General features: G+C 44.4%; 1 protein-coding gene across 5 annotated transcripts in view; it reads left to right on the top strand.

Moving 5' to 3' along the window:
* TUBGCP2 (tubulin gamma complex component 2) overlaps positions 1 to 21,625 on the top strand; it is a 948,782-nt gene that overhangs the window by 599,355 nt on the left and 327,802 nt on the right. For all 5 annotated transcript variants that reach the window (XM_075349130.1, XM_075349129.1, XM_075349127.1 and 2 more), the window contains one exon: positions 16,813 to 16,993. In XM_075349130.1, coding sequence (XP_075205245.1) covers positions 16,813 to 16,993 — 181 coding nt within the window. The remainder of the gene's footprint in view (positions 1 to 16,812; positions 16,994 to 21,625) is intronic.

The raw sequence follows: 21,625 nt of genomic DNA, 5'->3' as shown, positions 1-21,625 counted from the left end.
CTTTGGATCAGTTGGTCACCTTTTTTAACCTCAAAAAAAACTCTTGGGAAGCTTAAATAAGCATATCCCTAAAGTCTTCAAACACTTCCAGGCCCTCATCTCCTTTATTTTTCTTGCCCCTAAACAACCCATAGCCTCAGCTTTTAAAAAATCAAGTCTTGATCTCTCTGAGGTTAAAAGATATCTATCATGTTATATAATTCTTGATCTTGACCCTCAAAAAAATCCCCAACAGCGGTTATCACGTCAGTATTGTAAAATGTCTTGCCCCGGAGGTGTTCCTTGAGGCGAGGAAAGAGAAAGAAGTCACTGGGAACTAGATCTGGCGAATAGGGGAGGTGCTCCACCAGTTCAAAGCCCGCTTCTTGAATGGTTGCCATGGCAACTGCAGCTTTGTGAGCCGGCGCGTTATCTTGGTGAAACAGCACTCCAGCCCGCAGTTTGCGGCGCCTTTTCTCCTTGATAGCCTCCCGCAATCTTCTTATTTGTTCTGTGTAGTAGGAGCCCGTAATAGTGGCTCCCTTCTCCAAATAGTCCACCATAATAATTCCTTCAGCGTCCCAATAAACCAACGCCATAACCTTCCCTGCTGAGCCTGACACTTTGAATTTCTTCGGCATCGGTTAGTCGGCACGTTTCCATGTCATCGATTGTTGTTTAGTTTCCGGATCAAAGTGGTGGATCCAGGTCTCGTCCATGGTCAAAAAACGTGACAAAAAATTCTCCTTGCCTGCTTGGAATGTTAATTACGGAATTAGTGAAAAATTACTGATAAAGTGCATAGGTTTGTAAAGATTTGGCTCCACTGGACTGAATATGTTGGTCATACCCCTTTCCCCATGCCATCTTTTTATCTACAAGCTTCTGTCTGACTGCTTCTCCAGGTAGCACCTAATATTAAAAAATGAGATCAGGCACTCCTCCCGGGCTCCCCATCCCTGCCTACCCACCATCCTTGTTTTTTTTCTGACCCCCTTGTTTGTCTGTTCCCAAATATTCCCCGCCTGTCTCGTTCCCCGCCTGCCTCGTTCCCCGCCTGCCTCGTTCCCCACCTGCCTCGTTCCGCGCCTGCCTCGTTCCCCGCCTTTTTCCCTCTCTGTTTCTTTCTGTCTGTCTCTTTCTGTCTGTCTCTTTCTGTATGTCTCTTTCTGTATGTCTCTTTCTGTCTGTCTCTTTCTGTCTCCCCATCGACATCATATTACCTCACACATAAGCTTCTTAATCTAACAATGTCCTTGGTTGCTATAGGAACCAATCACAGCTCCTATTAATAACCTAATAGCGCGCAGCTCCATTGACTTTTAATTTTCCCGTTGAAACATAGTCTATGACGTTCCCTGAGTCAAGAGAGGTGTCTGTGCAAAATTTCGTGATTGTAAATGCGACGGTGCGGATTCCTTTAGCGGACATATACACATGCATACATACATACACTCAGCTTTATATATTAGACTAAGAAAAAACACTGCTACTAAAATACTGGACAGATAGGTGAGAAACCGGGTGTATGCCGCGCTAGAAACCACTGAAGCGTGTAGATTAAAAGATTTCCTTTTATTTTACAGTTCTACGCGTTTCAGAGACATTTCCGTCTCCTTCCTCAGGAAAAGAAATCATATTTGATGATTTCTTTTCCTGAGGAAGGAGACGGAGATGTCTCTGAATCGCATAGAACTGTAAAATAAAAGAATCTTTTAATCTACTGTGGTTTAGAGCGCGGCATAAACCCGGTTTCTCACCTATCTGTATATTACAAAAATCCTTTCCGGGGCTGCTGCTAAACCACCAAGCACTCACAGGCTATCATAGGGGGTTGACTGGCACAACCTCATCAGGTGAGTGCCTCTTTGTCTTGTCTGTCCATCCTCATATCGGGTAAGACCCTATTGCACTTTTTTTTCCCTCCTACAGAACTAAAATAGAGACATCAGATTGTTTTTGTGGACACAGTTTCAGCTTGGTGTTTGATCCTTGAGGAGTCCATATGGGAATTAGTTATACACATGGGGATAATTCAGACCCCCCCCACACCCGCAGGATGCTTTTTATTTTCTACAACATAGCATTTTAATGCCTGAAGTTGCATGTTCTAACTTCTTTGATATTATTATGGTACTATGTGTATTGTATTTATAGATTTTTGCACTATATAATTTCACTTTGTCTCAGACCTTTTGTATTTAGGAGTTATGGATCAGATCAGGAAATTAATTCTAGTGAGTCAGTATGATTTTTATGTAGAACACATTTGGTGGGCTTTTTTTATACTATTTTGTTCTGTTTTTGAATGTGAACTAAATATAATTTTACTTTATATTATACATATTAGTATGCATTACTATTACTCTATCTCCTTTTTCTATTTGTTTGTTTCCAGCTATTCAATGATATAGGTCTCTGCCGATTTGCTATGCATAGTGACTACCTATCACTAGTAAAACACTGCCTAAGTTATTTGGGAAAAATCTTTCAGCCACATATTAAAGATTTTCATAAATAACCTCAATTAAAAAGATATAAATCTGTCCCCAAATTGCCTCTAAAAGACCCGACTTTTAAGCATAATTTAGGACTGAACTTCAAGGTTGTGGTATCTCACAATTGTCCTCTACGCACCTGTAGTCACAGCACAAGACCTAAGCTTTTTGACTAAACACTTTTTGCACTTCAAAGTGCACCACTGAGTATTTGTTTTTTTGTTAACTACTGGAGTGGGTCTTTTAATTTAAGGTGCCTATTCCCAGTCTGATAATCGCTCACGTTTTCACCATTTAGCGGTTCCATTCTGGTCCCGCATTGCCATCTTGTGACCACAACTTTTGACTGGCCAGAAGTCAGAAGGTACATCAAAAGTTCTCAATGTAAATTTGAGAGCCAAGAATGAGCCTCTCATAGACTTCAATTGAAGAGTGACCTCCAGCACACTTCATGAAACTCTGGAGCAATCTTGCAGGTCACAAACTGCCAGAGACCGATGGGAGCAGTGGTGATGGAAGGTGAAGATTGCAGCAGGAAATTAAAGTCCAGAGAACTTAGATTAGAAGCCCTGCTTGAGGTGTAGAATAAAAAAACTAACCGCTGGAGTGGTGCTTTAAAAAAAACAATAACTTGTAACTATAGTTTTAAAGCATAAACAGCATTTATTTAGTCAAAGCAATGAGATATTACAGTAGTTTGGGAAATCTTAGTTTGACTACAAACTGTTTTACCATGCTTTTGCAGTATATAGTGAAAGGTAGTTGGAAAAATTAGCACAACCATCTAAATTATAAAAAAAAAAGTCTTCCTTTATTCTTGCATATTAAAATCTTATGTTATTAAAATAGAAATGGATCCATGCCTGCAGTCAAAGGTCTGATTCGTTTCGGGTAGTTGGCCTTAGTCGTAGCCTCAAGCATTATGATAGAATACAACATGTATACACAGAAAAACCATTGAAAAACACATCTGAGACCAAATACAAGGCAAATTATTCAAATGCACCAAACAGGTTTCCTGACACCAAATAAAAACTTGAGAAAACCATTCAATGAGAAAAAGAATGAAAACAACAAGGAAAATACATGAAAAAATATACATATTCAATAAATATACATCAAATATTTTTTTCAAATTCATGCTGTGAGGATTCTTTGTATCCATGGACAAAATCCAGAAAGCTTCACGTGCCAAATGGCATTTACGCCAGTCACCCCCTCTTACAGAGCGTTTAATCTTTTCTAGACCATAAAAAGAAAAAAAGGAGACATCAACCTTATGCACCTGAACAAAATGTTTAGCAGCTCCCGAATATCTGCTAATCTTATTACATATACAGTACTATTTAAATTTCTCCTCTTCAGCTTACTGCTCGTACATCCATTATATTTAACCCCTTCAGCCCCGGGCACTTTCCGTTTTTGTTTTTTGCTCCCCTTCTTCCGAGAGCCGTAACTTGTTTATTTTTCTGTCAATCTTGCCATATAAGGGCTTGTTTTTTGTGGGACGAGTTGTACTTTTAAATAAAACCATAAGTTTTACCATATAGTGTACTGGAAAATGGCAAAAAAATTCCAAGTGCGGAAAAATTGCAAAAAAAAGTGTGATCGTACTATAGTTTTTGGGATATTTTATTCATCGTGTTCCCTATATGATAAAACTGATGTATCTATGTGATGCCTCAGGTCAGTGCGAGTTTGTAGAAACCAAACATGAATAGGTTTACTTGTATTTAAGGGGTTAAAAAAAATTCACAAGCTTGTCCAAAAAAAGTGGCGCACGTTTTGCGCTATTTTCCAAAACCAGCGTTCTCATTTTACGGGATCTGAGGCTCAGTGACGGCTTATTTTTTGCGTCTCGACCTGACGTTTTTACCGGTACCATTTTTGCGCAGATGCTATGTTTTGATCACCTGTTATTGCATTTTGCGCAAAATTTGCGGCTACCAAAAAATGTAATTTTGGCGTTTGGAATTTTTTTGCCGCTTTGCCGTTTACTGATAAGATTAATTGATTTTATATTTTGATAAATCGAGCATTTCTGAACGCGGCGATACCAAATATGTGTGTATTTTTTTTATTTTTTTAACCCTTTAATTTTCAATAGGGTGAAAGGGGGGTGATTTGAACTTTGTTTTTTTTTTATATTTTTTTAAAACTTTTTTTTTTACTTTTTTTTTTTTTTATTTTACTAGTCCCCCTAGGGGGCTATAGCGATCAGCAATCCGATCGCTATGCCCTATCTGCAGATCACAGCTACAGAGCTGAGAACTGCAGATCTGGTGCTTTACTTTCAATGCCGGTTGTATTCCGGCATTGAGAGGAAGTGATTCACATTAGCTACAGGTGCCATCACATGACCCTGTGCTACCATGGCAACCACCGAAAGTCACGTGATCATGTCACGTGACTTCCGGTGGGGGCGGGGTAAGTGACTGTCATGGCGGCGCGCATATATATCTCGCTGCCAGATTTTGGCAGCGAGATGTAAGGGGTTAATGGCCGCGGGTGGAAGCGATTCCACCCGCGACCAGCAGGCACACATGTCCGCTGTTGAAAACAGATATGTGCGCAGATCACCGCCGCCTGCCCACGGCAGGGGGCGGGGATTAACTGCACACGATCCATGACGTACCCAGTACGTCATGGGTCGTTAAGGGGTTAAGGTTTCAACAGATACATTCTATGCAGTATACAATGTTATTAGAATCACAATTGATAAAAGACATTATGTTCTGCAATTTGCCATTCAGTAAAGAGATTCTTTTCGATTAACTTTGAACTGACAAATGTTGCATTGTGAGTTTCCACAAAACTGTGGCATGTGAGCCAGGTTGAATGATTACTATCAGTCCTAAAAAGACTTAAGCCTATGTGCCCATGGGGAAAGTGTCCTGCGGATATATCCGCAGGACATTCCGCAGGAGGTCCCAGAAAACCACAGCACAACTTTCTGTTTACATGCTGCGGTTTTATTGCGGAATGTCCTGCGGATATGCTGAGGTCATTCTGCATTGAGGATACAGTACCACACCTTTGGCACTGCATCCTCAATGCAGAACAAGTGCTGGAGTGATCAGTGAGTTTATACTTACCTCCATCATGCAGCACTTCACTTTCCGGCCGTGTGTGTCTGCACTTTGCAGGAGAAGGTGGGCGGGCCTGAACTAGCTCCGGCTGTCACATGACTGAAGCTCGTGCAGGCCCCCCCCACCTCCTGCTGCCTGCTCCTGGCTCCACTGCGCTCCTCGGCACTGGAGGAAGTGACTCCGATGTCTGCTATCAAGACAGGTAAGTATTGGATTGTGCGGAAAAATCCGCAAAAATAATTGACATGCTACAGATTTTTCCGTAGGGAAATCTGCATTATTTCCGCTGCGGAAAAAAACGCAGCATTGGCACAGCAGTTCCAAAATGCCATAGAAATGGCAGGGGATTCGCTGTACTGCGGATTTTTGAGAAATCCGTGGAATTTCTGCGAAAAAATCGCGGCAAATTCCGCAAATTTTCAGCAGCGTGGGCACATAGCCTTAAGCCCGCTTTAAACACTGCAATATATTTTACAATGTGCCGGCGGGGTCATGTCGTAAGTGACGCACATCCGGCATTGTAAGTTACATTGCAGTGTGTGACAGGTACGTGCGATTGCGATTGAACGTTAAAACATTCATCGCATACACATTGTATCTTTCTCTAGAATTGAACGTGTGTTGGTCAATGTTCCCGAGGCAGCACACATCGCAGTGTGTGACACCCCGGGAACATTAAACAGAACTTACCTGCCTCCCGCGGCTGCCGCCAATAATGCGGAAGGAAGGAGGTGGGTGGGATGTTTACGTCCCTCTCAGCTCCGCCCCCCGCTTCTATTGGCCGCTGCCGCATGACGTCGCTGTGACGCCGAACGTCCCTCCCATTCCAGGAAGTGGACGTTCGCCGCCCACAGCGAGGTCGTATGGACGGGTAAGTACGTGTGACGGGGTTTAATCGTGTGTGCGGCACGTTCAACAAATTGAACGTGCCGCACATACGATGGGGGCGTTGCAAATCGCATACGCTATCTTATGCGAAATTGCAACGTGTAAAGCAGGCTTTAGAGATATTGTATCAACTAAAGTTTTACCTTTCTTTGCTACAACCCCATAACCGCCTTCCAAAATACTAGCATATTTCTCATCCTGATTAATAACCCGGGAGATATTTAAAAATATTTTTTTAATCTGTTGGAATTGTCGGCTATAAGCTGTAGTGAAAGTGACATATGAATCAGTGCTGAGTAATTTTCTCCCAGCATGACCAATGTTATACAAGAGACCGGATCTATCATTTTGATCAACCTTCCGTATAGCCCTATTAATACAATGGGAGCTATATCCTCCATCTCTGAGTCTGTCTACCATGTTTTTTTTCTCCTGCTGGAAAATACAATCATCAGAACAGATGTGTTTTTAGCATGGGACAATTCACCATAAGGAATAGCATTAATTGTGTGAACAGGGTGACGGCTTCTGGCCAAATGTGTGGTGTTACCTGAACATTCCTTTCTATGCAGCGATGTGTGAGCAGAAGCCAAATTAACAATACTTTGCAGGCAAAGATCCAAAAATACAACAGAATTTCCTACTGGGTGTGTAACAAATCTCAAACCAAAACTATTAGAATTTAAATAATTAGTAAAGTCTGGTATGTCATCTGACCAAACAATCAAAATGTCATCCACATGGCGCCAATATTTTATAATTTTTTTTATGTTTAATTCAGAATTTTTTGTCCAAACCGTTGAAGCTCCGATGGGATCTAAATTTCCTCCCACTCATGCTATATTATATATGGCTTGGTGGGAAAAAACTACATTTATCATTGTAACAATCCATTTGTTCAGCATATTGTCTGGTATGGGCGCTATGTGGATGACATTTTGATTGTTTGGTCCAGTGACATGGCGCTCATATCAGACTTTGTTAATTATTTAAATTCTAATAGTTTTGGTTTGAGATTTGTTAAACACCCAGTAGGAAATTCTGTTGTATCTTTGCCTGCAAGGTAATGTTAATTTGGCTGCTGTTCACACATCGCTGCATAGAAAGAAATGTTCAGGTAACGCCACACTTTTGGCTAGCAGCTGTCACCCTGGTCACGCAATTAAAAAAGGTTGATCAAAATGATAGATCCGGTTTCTTGTATAACCATTGGTCGTGCTGGGAGGAAATTACTCAGCACTAGGGCTGAGCGGATCAGGACTATCAAAGTTCGGATCCGCATGGTTTCAACGCTCTCCGGGTGCCGGACTCGGACGTGGGATTCCAGGCGCACGATCGGGATTAGGCAATTAAAGTAAAAATAAAGAAAAGAAGAAATAAGTGAGTGTTTAATACTTACCGAGACTCTGTGTCATGGCGGCACACTGCTTCCGGGTCGCTCATTCACTTCCTGTACTGTCCATCATATACACACAGCTTTCCGTGTTTTCCCTGACCACCGGCTGTCCTCTCATCTGTGATTGGTTGCAGGCTGAAGTGCCCCCCAGCCTCTGACAATCTCTGTTGCAGTCATCACTCATTGCGGCTCAGTCATAGACTACACTCATAGCTGGCAGTCTTCTCTATGGCTGCTAGCTGTGACATGTAGCAGAGCTGGATGTGTCGTTGTGGGACCTCGTACGGATTACGCCGGACCTGGAGGGCTGTGTTTGTGCTTAATAAAGTGGTGAAGGAGGGTGCGTTTTGTACTTTATTCCAAATAAAAGATTTTTCTCTGTGTCTGTGCTTATTTACATTCATTTACAGGTTTGTGTGATGCAGGTGTGACACCCCTGGACTATTCAGGTCATCACAGGGTACTGCACGCTCTTTCTCTTCAGTGCAGGATTCAAACCCCCATGGTTCTGGGTCTCCATCTAGCAGTACTGCCTCCACCAGCATTCACAAATCCTAGCTACACCTTGCACCACACCTGTCAGGCACACCAGTGGGCTGCTTAAGCAGGAATAGGGCCGCCCACCTAGGGGTCAGGCAGGGAGGTGGGAGGTGTCAAGTCAGTTCAGTGAAGCCCTCGAACTGTGAGGAGCTCTGAGGAAGCTGGGAGTTGTAGCTCCCAGGGGAGAAGCAGACTAGGTCGCAGACGGTGGTCTGCACCTAGAGGAGTCGGACCCCCGGTCACAGGGGATTGAGCCTAAGTGCCTGGGACCTGTCCTGGAGGACGGTCAGTAGCCTGGGCCTAATCACCGGTCTGAGACCGAAGGCACGACAGGGTACATCGACCCTAGGTCGGGGAGAAGCTTCAGGCGACCCGGCAATTAACCTGAGGAGGACAGGGCCTTTATGAACTGTTCCCACAAAGCTCAGAGATCGGGGGCACTAGTTCAATGAGGGGGATAGGGCTTATGAAACAAGCGGCCCACCGAAATCCCAAGCATGAGCTCCTGTGAGCAGGCTCTTTCACTTAGCCATAGTGAGGAGCGGGGCCCGGAAAGCTCCAAGCTGACGGGCCACAAAGGACACTCTAAATTACTGTGTAGGAGGCAGGTCACGAACCACCAAGCAGTGCTGCAGGGGACGGACCCGGACAAACTCCCCCAAGAGGGCAGCAGCACCCAGAGACTTGGTTTACCCTGTTGTCAGTGTCTGCTTTATTACTGAGTGAGTACCTGGTTAACCCTTGCAACTAGCAAGCCTGCGCTTCCCCTGCACTGCACCCCATGTCACTATCCAGAGTCCTGAGGCCTTTCCCTACCCGTGCAGGGTAATGTCATCTTGCTGCTCCACTCCATCACCCCGAGTACTCCCAACGGCAGCGGCGGTACTCCCAATTACCGTACACCACGGGTGGTGTTACGAACTATATCTCTATACTGCTGCAGGCACACAGGTATCTCATAGACGCCTGTGCCATCACAAACCTAGGGCTTAGCAATTGTGCCCTGTTATTAACCCCTGCTATTACCCATATTGGCACCACACAAGGCCAACGGAAAGGGCCGGTATCGCACTGGAATTGTCACATCTAATAGATATGGCAATACCGGGCGGCTGCGGGCTGGAATATACCAGCCCCCAGCCGGCGTTATGACTGGGGATGAAAATTGTGGGGACCGCACGTCAGGTTTTATTTTTAATTATTTATTTAAATGAAATAAAAAAGCCGCATCCGTTTTTTCTTAGGTTGCAGTCACACTTGCGAGGAACTCTCATGAGTCTGACATCACAGCACAGCCACACACTTCTGACAGGAGGTGTATGTGTTTCTAGGTACATGCATGCTCATATTCAGACAGCGGCAGGCTGTGCCAAGTGATGTAATCACTGACCCGCATGAGTCTGACATCACTGGCACAGCCGCACACTTCTGACAGGGCCACAGACACTTGCACTGCTTTCCCCGCCCAACGGCCATCCTATTGTCTGTGATTGGTTACAGGCTGGCACGCCCCCCAGCCTGTGACAGCTCCACCTGCAGTCATTGCTCATCACTGCTCAGTAATAGACTACACTCAGAGCTGGGAGTCTTCTCTATGGCTGCTAGCTGTGAGATGTAGCAGAGTTGGATGTGTCGTTGTGGGACCTCGTGTTGATTACGCCGGAGCTGCAGGGTGTTGGGGGTTAATAAAGTGGTGAATGAGGGTGTGTTTTGTACTTTATTCCAAATAAAGGATTTTTCTCTGTGTGTGTGTTTATTTACATTCACTTACAAGTTTGCGTGATGCAGGTATCTGATAGACACCTGTGCCATCACAAACCTAGGGCTTAGTAGCAGCTGTGCGCTGTTATTAACCCCTGCTATTACCCCGATTGGCACCGCACCAAGCCAACAGGAAGGGCCGGTATCGCACCGGAATTGTCACATCTAATTGAAGTAATACTGGGCAGCTGCGGGCTGAGAATACCAGCCCCCAGCCGGCGTTATCATGGCTGGGGATGAAAGTTAGGGGGAACCGCACGTCTGTTTTTTTCTTAATTAAATAATAATAAAAAAAAGCCGGAGTCACACTTGCGAGGGTTACACTGCTTTCACTGCCCACCAGCCGTCCTGGCGCCTGTGATTGGTTTCACTCAACTAACACGCTGCAACTCAAGCTGGGGGGCACGTCAAGCTGCAACCAATTACATGCTTAAGTGAACGAGCAAAACAATGAATATTGAATTGTCAGCTCCAGAAAGGAAAAGCGTGACCCAGAAGGAGTTTGCCACCATGACAGTGCCTCGGTGAGTATGCCGCACTCGCTCCTACCCCTCCCCCTATCCCCTCCACAAATGTTTTTAATCTCCGGATTACGGTCCCGATTGACTTATACGGGCACTGTATTCTGGAGCACATTGGACTCTTTTTAAAATCTAGCACTGATCAGCCGGTCCCGGGTTTTGGAGAGTTCGATCAGCTCTACTCAGCACTGGTTCATATGTCACTTTCACTACAGCTTAGGCCGGTTTCACACATCCAGCTTTTCGCCGGATTGCCGGATGCGGCGCACGCCAGTACAGTGTATACAGTACAATGGCAGCGCCGCAACTGCCGGGTCACATGCTCCGGTCACATGACAGCATGTGACCGGCGCTTGTCGCGCTGCCATTGTCGGTGTCGGTGAGCTCCAGTGTTACTGCTGAGATGGTTGGTGCACGAGTGAAACAGAGGGCTCGCCCACTGATATCATATGGAAAGAACAAGCGCCAAGGAAACAGGTTACAGGTAACTGATCTGTCTACTCGGGTGCTCACCGATGCTCAGGTGGAGGTCCTATCTCGTGGTCTTACATTCTCCCCCTCTAACTCATTTCATCTGTTCACAGCCTTGAAGGATATCAATTTGTTTTCCCGCAAACTAATTCTTAAACTTTTTCATAAGCGAAATACGACGTTGGACAGCCAGGTGGAGAGGGAGGCCATACAGAATTTAGGGGACTTACTTCAGGAGCAGTATACATAATCAACAGGTATATTTCCTGCCCCACTTATGCCAAAATCCACAAAGTTTCCCCCCTTGTCCCTAAGTCCAGCGGTGGACATTTTCACCAAGATAGTTAGTGATGACTTTAAACGACTTTCAACCAGACGCAAATGCGATAATCTAACCAAAGAACAGAGATCAGCTCTGGTTAAATTAGAGAACTGTCATGATATTGTGATTAAACCTGCGGACAAGGGGGGGAACATTGTTGCATTGTCTACCGAAAAATATGAGCGGGAGGTACTAAGACAGCTAAGGGACAGGGTGACATATAGGAAACTTTCCTTTAACCCCCTGCTTGCATTTTCCAATGAGCTCACTGCCATTCTGAAAAGGGCTCTTGAAAAGGGTCTCGTCAATAAGAAAATGTTTGAAGGGCTGTGTAGGAAACACCCTAAAATACCCACATTCTATATATTGCCAAAAATCCACAAGGATGCCGTTAACCTGCCCGGACGTCCGACTGTGTCCGGCATAGAGGGATTGTGATGCAGTGTGTAAATTTATAGACTATCAATTAAAACCTCTAGTAGAAACACTGCCCTTTTATGTTCGGGACACCACGGACGTCCTTCGGCGGGTCGATGGCATCTTTGTGGAGGATGATATGATCCTGGTGACCGCTGATATCGAGAGCCTGTATACCTGTATATTTCATGATGACGGAATTCGGGCGGTCCGTTTTTTTCTTTAGGCGTCCGGTTGTGATGGCGAATTGGACGAACTGATAGTTGAGCTCCTCCGGTTTACCCTGTCCCACAATTTGTTCGTCTTTAAAGACTGTTTCAACCTGCAGCAGCGCGGCACTGCCATGGGCGCGGCTTGTGGGCCCTCATACGCCGGCCTCTTCCTGGGCTACTGAGAGAGGCTGGTGTTTGGCAATGGGGGCTCTGAGCTTGGCGCCCATGTGCAGTGCTGGCTGCGATATATAGACGACGTGTTTTTTGTGTGCAGGGTTCTCCCGAGTGGCTCGACGAGTTTATGGGGCATCTAAATACCAACAGTGTTATGATCCGGAACCATGGAAGACCACTACAAATCATTGGTAAAAGGTGACAATAGCATTGGCAACTAATCTGGCCGCCATCCCCTTACTAACCATCACAACTAGAAGTAGCCGAGGGGTGAACTAACATCCTGTGCACCGCGAACCCAGCCGGAGAACTAACTATCCTAAAGGAAGGAAAGATGAATAACTCTCTGCCTCAGAAAATAGACAAGAATAGCAAGCCTTCCACATTCAAAGACTGCGGTGATATAGGAAAAACATAATACACAGATGACAGGATTAGCAAAAGGTGAGGCCCCCACTGACTAAAATAGGAAAGGACAGGAAAGGGACTGATGGTGGCCAGAGAAAAACCCTGCAAAAATCCAAATTCCTGATAGTACAAAAAGGCCCTCAGATCGCACGATCTGAACTCCGTCCTATCCCAGGTGCTTTTGTCATACCAATGAACAGAAAACAAGAATCATAACAAAGTCAACAAGCCACAAACACATGGACCCAAAGGAGCTATACTCCAAACAAAACTGCAGGGAGTTCCCCCAGCCAAGCAACTGAGGGGGAAAATCCCTGCATGCAAATAAACTGAAAACAACCACAGCAAGTGACAAACCAGAAAAGAGCAAACGAACCGAACAATAAATAAAGAGCAAGCACTTATCTGGGGTAGATGTGGTGTGGAGCAGAATGAAGCAGGCTGGTGATACAAAGAACAACTGACATCCGGCATCGCCTGCTAACAGACCAGGATTTAAATAAGCAGAGAGTTATCAAAGGAAACGCCCATTGCACAACACACCTGGTCCAAGTCCAAACCATTCCTGGCCACCAGAGGGAGCCTCCCAGCAGCCAAAACATAACTAACATTCACAACACAACAGTCTTAACATCAAATTGATTTACAAGAGCAGTAGATGCAGGATTGACTTTCTGGATATACTGATCACTGTGAATGACAGGGGATCGGTCCAAACGGATGTCTTTCGCAAGGAGATGTCCATGAATGCACTACTGCATGCCTCATACGCCCACAACCCGTCGACAATTCGCACCATCCCGACCAGACAATACTTAAGGATGAGACAGATTTGCTCATCTAACACAGCCTTTGAGACACAGTCGGCAGATCTCAGGGACCGTTTTCGTGACAGAGGGTATAGTGGCAGGAGCATCAGGTCTGGCTATAACTGTGCCAAAAGAACTCCTTGGGTGCAACTGCTAACTAGTGCCCCCAAAAAACAGGATCAACAAGAGTGTGCGGTGAGGTTCATTGGAACTTGCAATCAAGAGTGGGAGACAATGTGGCAGATTATGAAAAAATTCTGTCCGGTACTGCTAACAGATCCAGCATTAGCAGAAGTATTAACCCCAAATCCATTGATGACCTCGAGGAGGGCCAGAAGTCTTAAAGACATTCTGGTCCAGAGTCATTACATCCCTCAAAGGACCAATCCGTTTGGTTCTCGGGGTGCTCTACAGGGTTGTTATCCCTGTGGTCACTGCCTGGCTTGCAGTAATGTCCTTCGTAGCACAAACTTTTATTCGTCTGATGTACAAGGGATTTTCAAATTGACGATACATCACGTGTAGTACCACACACGTGGTGTATTTTGCTACATGTACGTGCCCCCTGACCTATGTGGGCTTCACTTTGCGTGAGCTCCACGTTAGGGTCAGGAAGCATGTGAGTGACATTGCTGCTGCCAGGTCAGAAACTGACCCTACTCTGCTCAAAACACTGCCCAGGCACTTTAGATCTCACCACTGTTGTGACCCCTCTAAGTTTAAGATTAGGGGCATTGATGCCATAGAGGGTGGAATCAGGGGTGGTGACCTCAAAAAGCGCCTGGCGCAGTGTGAGACCAAATGGATTGTGACCTTGGACACTTTGGTCTCTCAAGGTCTCAATGAGTCTGTCAGTTATTCCCCATTTTTGTGATATTCGTGAATTGTCAGTGTGCACGGTAGTGAGTTTTCCCATAGTTGTGTACACTGATATGTATTTAAATAGAGATATATACATTGCTAATAATAATAATTTCTTGGTCTCTGTTGGGTGTTGTGATGCCATTTTACTCCTTTCACCTACATCTTTTGTGCTTTTATGATTTTAAGAGTATGTGTGCCCCCAGAATAATACCAGGTCTTGCATTTACAGGCCAATAAAGTGATGCGCACCCACATCGTAGTCTAATGGGTGATATAAGGATGAATGTGAGGAGAATGAAATTACGTTACATGAAAAAGAAGGAATTCCTCTCATCTATATACTCGGCATGTTACTATTTACCTTTTGTGACATGTGCGTCACAATACAATATTCTGTGTTTACTGTTTACCTTCTAGTGCCACCCGGCGGTCCCAGTGCGAACGCACCGACTCCGGAGCCCGTCCATTCCTGACTGCCGCTGTCTCTACGTCTCGCACCTGCGCGGGAGCTATGGTAACGCGTCCACGCTCCCGCACATGCGCGATGAGGACGTGACGGCCGATGTCTCGCGGGATGTGACCGGTGCGTCAGCGCGAGCGCCGCCTCTGGGACTTCCGATTGGCCTGGATCACCCACTACTTCTATTTAAACCTGGTACACTGGGGGACGCAACTAGGAATCCTCTCCCCTGATGAAGATTTGAATACCTCAAAAAGAAACATCGAAATGTACGTTGGGCGTTTTCCTGAGGCTCTCCCCCGTGGCTGGTTATTGATAATGTCTTTTCTATTATTTGGGCATTGTGCCTACAACTTTATATTGTATACATTGATATGGGACTCTGGTATTATAGGCCACCTGTGACATTGCCTAACATGGTGTAGATGTTATGATTAGTAGCACTCTATCTATTATATTATGTAAATGGCCTATTTACCAAGGGATTCCTAATGAATTGTTGTTGATATCCGGTCTGGGTACCTTTTTAAGTGCTTTTATGGATGTTCACCTCATGTCTTAAATAAAAATTTGTATCTTTTTGCATTATAAAAACTCTTTTTCTCTTTTTTGCAAGACTATGGTGTTGAGTTTGTGCTACAAGTGGGGATTCGGCAGAATCCATACCTACATTTAATATTGTATGGTATTACGGAGCATTATATTTATTTATGCCATTGTACTGTATACAGTGTACTGGTGTGCGCCGCATCCGGCAATCCGGCGAAAAGTCGGATGTGTGAAACCGGCCTTATAGCAGACCATTCCAACAGATTAAAAAAATATTTTTAAATAACTCCTGGTTATTTATCAGGATGAGAAATATGCTAGTATTTTGGAAGGGGGTTGTCGGGTTGTAGCAAAGAGAGGTAAAACTTTAGGTGATACAATATGTCCTAGTCCTTTTTTGGACTGATAGTGATCATTCAACCTTGCTCACAAGCCACGGTTTTGTCAAGTGTGGAAACTCACAATGCAACATTTGTCAGTTCACAGTTAATCGAAAAAATTCTTTCTCTTTAATGAATGGCAAATTGCATAATGTTTTTTTATCAATTGTGATTCTAATTACATTGTATACTGCATAGAACGTGTCTGCTGTAACCTTAAATATATTGGATGTATGATCCGTAAGCTGAAGAGGAGAATTGCTGAACATTTAAATAGAATACGTAAAAAGATTAGCACATATTCGGGAGCTGCTAAATGTTTAGTTCAGGTGCATAGTGGTGATGTCTCCTTTTTTTCTTTTTATGGTCTAGAAAAGGTTAAACTCCCTGTAAAAGGGGGTGACTGGCATAAATGCCTTTTGGCACGCAAAGCTTTCTGGATTTCGTCCATGGATACAAAGAATCCTCACCGCATGAATTTGAAAAATTATTTGATGTATATTTATTGAATATGTATATTTTTTCCTTTTTGATTTTTTTTCTTATATTTTACTTGTTTTTTTCCATTTATATGGTTTTCTCATGTTTTTAGTTTCTGTCAGGAAACCTGTTTGGTGCATTTGAATAATTTGCCTTGTAATTGGTCTCAGGTGTGTTTTTCAATGGTCTTTTTGTGTATAAATGTTGTATTCTATCATAATGCTTGAAGCTACGACTAAGGGCAACTGCCCGAAACAAGTCAGACCTTTTACTGCAGGCATGGATCCATTTCTGTTGTTTTCATAACAATTTTGAAGATTTTAATATGCAAGAATAAAGGAAGACTTTTTTTCATAATTTGGATGGTTGTGCTATTTTTTCCAACTACCTTTCACTTTATGCTGCACACCAACAGTGCTGGAATGCTTGCACCCGTCCTGCAATTTCATAGCTGGCAACCTTATGGACTGGTGAGCTCCATTTCTCTTTTTATAATACATTTCTTGGTGTTCAGTATATACTTCTATTGTGCTGAGCAGCAGTTTTCATTTTCACCATTCTTTTTATGCCTTATTTTTACTTTTATTTTATAAGGTCCATCAAGCACTATTTCCTCATGGATCAAGGAGACTTTTTGGTGCATTTCATGGATCTCACGGAAGAAGAGCTCAAGAAGACCGTGGAAGACATCATTCCAACTCGACTGGAGGCTTTGTTAGAGCTAGCTTTGAGAATGAGTACTGCAAATACAGATCCTTTTAAGGATGATCTAAAGGTACATTTTTTAAGGCCATAGGTATTGTTTCATTTTAGTTATGTATCCTGTTAAGTGATCATAAATAGTGATGGGCGAACCCCCCCGATGTTCGGGAGACCCGCACAAACATTTTGTAAAGTTCGAGTTCGGATTCTGAGACAACGCGAACTTGCATCCAAACACCGAACATAGACTTTATAATTATGGGATTGGGCGCGGGGGGGGGGGGGATCTGTAAAATAAAGAATATAGTTAATAATAAACATTGTCATTATACTTACAGGTTCCTGCAGACTGTCTCCTGGCCGCTTTTGCTTTCGGGTCTGATCATTGCTGTGTCCCCAGGTAGCCACCACTGACTTACAGGACCTTCCATGACATCACAGCCATGGGACCAGTCTGGTGTGAATGTTGTACAGACATTGGGTTACAGACTGGTCACATGGCTATGATTTCACGGAGGGTCCTGTAACCCACAAGTTAACAACATAGCTGACCGGCCTCAGCTATGCACTTGGGTGAAGTCTCTGACTGCTCTCAGCTGAGTCTGTGTGAGCAGACCTGTTTGTCTCCTCGCACAGATGTAGCAGAGCTGAAGATGCTCGCCTGCCTTTGGAGTACATTGGATGTTTTTTTTTTTAGTAATAAAGATGGAGTGCCTAATGTCTTCTGTTTTATTTCTAATAAAATATTTTTTCTCTGTGTTGCTGTTTTTTTACTGTTAAAATAACAGACAATCACAGGCGCTGTCATACAGTGGGCTTTTGTGATTGGATGCTGGAGTAACCTGAAACCAGCCCATACATTCTAGCATCTAGGATGTATGGGAAGATTCTAAATTACTCCAGCAGCCAATGACAGACGCCCATTCTACGTGATTGCGTCTGAGATTGGCTATTGAGTTCCTCACACATATAGTAGTGTAAAAATAATTTAAAAAAATAACAGTGCTCCACGATATTTTTGATTTTCAGCACAGATAAAGCGGATGGCTACGGGCTGCCACCCCCATCTGCCTGGCTTTACCTTGGCTGGCAATCAAAATACAGGAGGCCCATTAATTCTTTTCTTTAAATGATTTAAAAAAAAAAAAAATTTAAAACAAAATGTGTAGTTTCCCGCAGTATTTTGATCGCCAGTCAGATAAAACCTGGGAGCTGGGATTCTCCGCAGCTGCCCCTGGAAATTGCACATTGTTTCTTAGCGCCATTTCCAGGTACTTTACCTGGCTCGTCCAGTAGCTCTGATGGCGTTGGCACGCAGGGTAATAAAAAGGTTAATACCAGCTTTGTATTCTCAGCTGGTACTAAGCCCGAAATTCATGAGGTCATGCCGAATTAGACATGGCCACCATGAATTTCTAGTATAAAGTAAAAAAAAACAAACACAAAACATAGAAAAAAAATTTATACTAGAAATAAAACGAACAAAACATTTAGAGACTCCATCTTTATTATAAAAAAAAAATCCTTAGTACAACGTAGTCCACAGGTAGATCGTTGCCAGCTCTGCTTAATCGCTCTGTAAAGATGAGTGTCTCCACAGAGAGAGAAGCAGGCTGACCCTGTATGATTCCACCTGCATGACAACTGCGAGTCTCGCATTGCATCACCCCGCACGGCCAGACACTTTCCTGATGAGCGCCTCAGCTGCATGGAAATACATGCAGCCAACCTGCTCCTGTCGGGAGAGTGTGTGGGTGATGTGATGCGAGACTTGCACATTGTCGGTCAAAGTTCAATTGAGTCTTGGGTGAATCCTGACGTCACAGCGAACATGGCCAAAAACAGCCGAAGACTGCTGAGGGACGAGCAGTGCAGTGAATACTACCGTAAGTTAACAGGAGGTTCCATGACGTCATAGCCATGTGACCAGTTTGTAAGCCAATGTCTGTACAACATTCACACCAGACTGGTCACATGGCTGTGACATCATGGAAAATTCTGTAGTCAGTGGAGGTTACCCGAGGGCACAGCAATGATCGGACATGGAAGCAGAAGCGGCCGAGAGACAGTCTCTGCAGGACGCGTTGTGGGACCTGTAAGTATAATCATAATGTTTTTTAATTATGTGCTGTTTTTGTTTTTTACAGCCCCTGGACCTGAAGTGGACCCGAACTGTAACACGAGCTTCCCAGAAAAGCTCAAGTTCGGGATCGTGTGCAGCCATGTGTTGAGTATGGACCCCGAACTTTACAGTTCTGGTTCGCCCATCGCTAATCATAAATAACTTTGCCTACTATATTAATTCTTGTTTTGTGAATATAGTTAATGTTATCATGGGGGGCACATCACCATGGTATTAGCCCTGCCAATAAGAATCTGTCACAAGGTAAGAAAGAAACAAAAAATAGGGAAAACAAATTACACCAAATTTGCATTCTTTGGAACTAGAGATGAGTGAACCAGAGGTTCAGTTTTCGAACCAAACACCAACTAAAAAACACAGGGCTTGGGGTGGTTCGGAGTTTAAATGCTTTACGTGCGAACTTAACTTGCGCGAGCAACGCTGTGCTCAGGTATGCTTGGTGCTCAGCCCTGTGTGAGCCGCTTGCAGAGTTTAAATGTCTGGCACTGGGGGTAACAACAGCGTGCTCAAATGTAGTGTGCCACAAAAAAAGTTTGAAACCGCCCACCCTCGCTCCCCAGAAATCATCTGCTTATGGCTGGCTGTATGTGGGCAGAGACTCAAACTGCCAATCAGTGTTTCCGAATCTCATCATGATAAGTTCGGTTGTAACTGTGGGCAGGGGGCACCTCAGCAGTAGTCATGGTGACATGCCCGGAGGGCACCAAGCACACCCCAGCCGCAGCCGTCACAGAAAACACGAGAGCGCATGGAGAAAGCAATAAGGGGAACATGGAGAGCTGGGGATCATCCCACAGGGATATACCTGGTTTCTCCAGCACAATGGTCCTCTCCTGATCACCTCCATCATCCTTAGCAACAAGGAATTGTCCAAGATAACCAGGCAACTTAAACAGGTTCTCTTTATTAAAGTCCATCTTACAGCCGTACACGAACTCCATCCTTCTGTCTTTCTCACTTCTGGTTGGAGTGTATTGTTACAGGCTTTGAGACCGGTCACCATAACCTGACATCGGTAGTTCAGGGCTGCCACCGAAATGAACTACTGGATACAGTGCCCTCGGACACTAGTCCACACTATAGTATCAAAAAGGTGCCCATAAGGCTTACCCCTATTTGCCGCACTGCTCCCCAGCAAGCCACAATCTTTCCTCAGACTTTCTCAAGCCTCCAGCTGCAGGATCCTGTGCCGGCCTCAGGACTCAGTAGTGTGGTCCAAATTGTGTCTCTCTTGGCAGCTCCCTCTCTCCTGTGTCTCCTTCTTTACTCCATCATCAGAGGTGTCCCACTTTCCTTCAATCTGGTTTCTTTCTCGCCCCCTTTGCTCCTGCTCTGTCTTGTGTCCCAAACTTAGAGACGTTAAAGTTAGTTTTCTGCACACCACTGTAACGTTTTCTCCACTTTCCTTGTTACAAGTTCCACATAGCCAGTGACTTTGCTGCTCCACAGGCCTGAGGCCTGACTCCGACCTGGGCTGGGCCCTAACTCCACAGGCCTGAGGCCTGACTCTGACCCAGGCTAGGTCCTAACTGCCGTTTCCAAAGAAACAGTCTCTCTACCTATGCACTAGCTTCTTCTCTATAGGCCAATTTCAAAATCCCAACTGTCTGTTACCAGGCAGATTTAGCCTTCAACTGCATACCTATGCCTGTTCCTAGTGTCCGTGTGCTACTCTTGGGTGACATCTACTGGTGGCCCCATAAAACTACAAATTATTGTAACAATGCATTAATAGCTCCATACAAAACATTCAATAAATGCTTCACAACTATGTGATGTCTTCAGGGGGGGCATCTTCTCTCTCTGGGGTTGTGACCACCCTCTTACACGGTCACAAAGAGGTTCGGTTCATTTGCAGCCAGCGAACCAAACCTCCATAGGTTCTCTCATCTTTATTTGGAACTCCTTTCAGACTCATCAGTTTTACCCAAAAGGTTCAAGGAAGTAGACCCAACAAACTTTCAGATTAATTGGAATTTTTTGCTTTATTGGATTATTATTTTTTTTACTTTCTAGTTATTTATTCTGTCCTTGAAGAGGATTAGTTTTTGGTCATCTTTACAAAGAGTGATTGACAGCATTGGGCTTCCATGCTACTAATACCCCTCTAAGTATGCAAGAGAAAACAGGAATAGCATTTTTCTCTATTTTTCTCTTTTCCTGATCATGTAATCTCCTTTTTAAACCTATAATAGCTGTAACTCTCACCGCTGATGAGGGTGGCGAGCGGGAGAGGACCCACTGAACCACAGGGGGAATGCAGGCTTATCCTTGAGTGGGAGGGGCTTGACTAAGTGCCCGCCGCGAAGCAGAATGCTAGATGCCACTCCCAGACTTGTAATTGGGACTGTGGTAGCTGAGCAAACCAGGGAGACAGCGGGACCGGCATCATGTAATGAACAGGACTGGCAGGACGGGCCAAGGCAGAACAAGCGGAACTGGCAGGGCAAATGGGACTGGCAGGAGAAACAGGACAGAACAAGAACACTGTTTGGAAAGGAACAGGCAGAACAGGTAGTAAAGTGCAGAACTTCTGGCACAGGTCATTAGTCTCTGGGCACT

Source organism: Anomaloglossus baeobatrachus, chromosome 5 (assembly GCF_048569485.1).
Source record: "Anomaloglossus baeobatrachus isolate aAnoBae1 chromosome 5, aAnoBae1.hap1, whole genome shotgun sequence".
Classification (NCBI taxonomy): domain Eukaryota; kingdom Metazoa; phylum Chordata; class Amphibia; order Anura; family Aromobatidae; genus Anomaloglossus; species Anomaloglossus baeobatrachus.
This window is presented reverse-complemented; position numbering and strand designations above follow the sequence as displayed.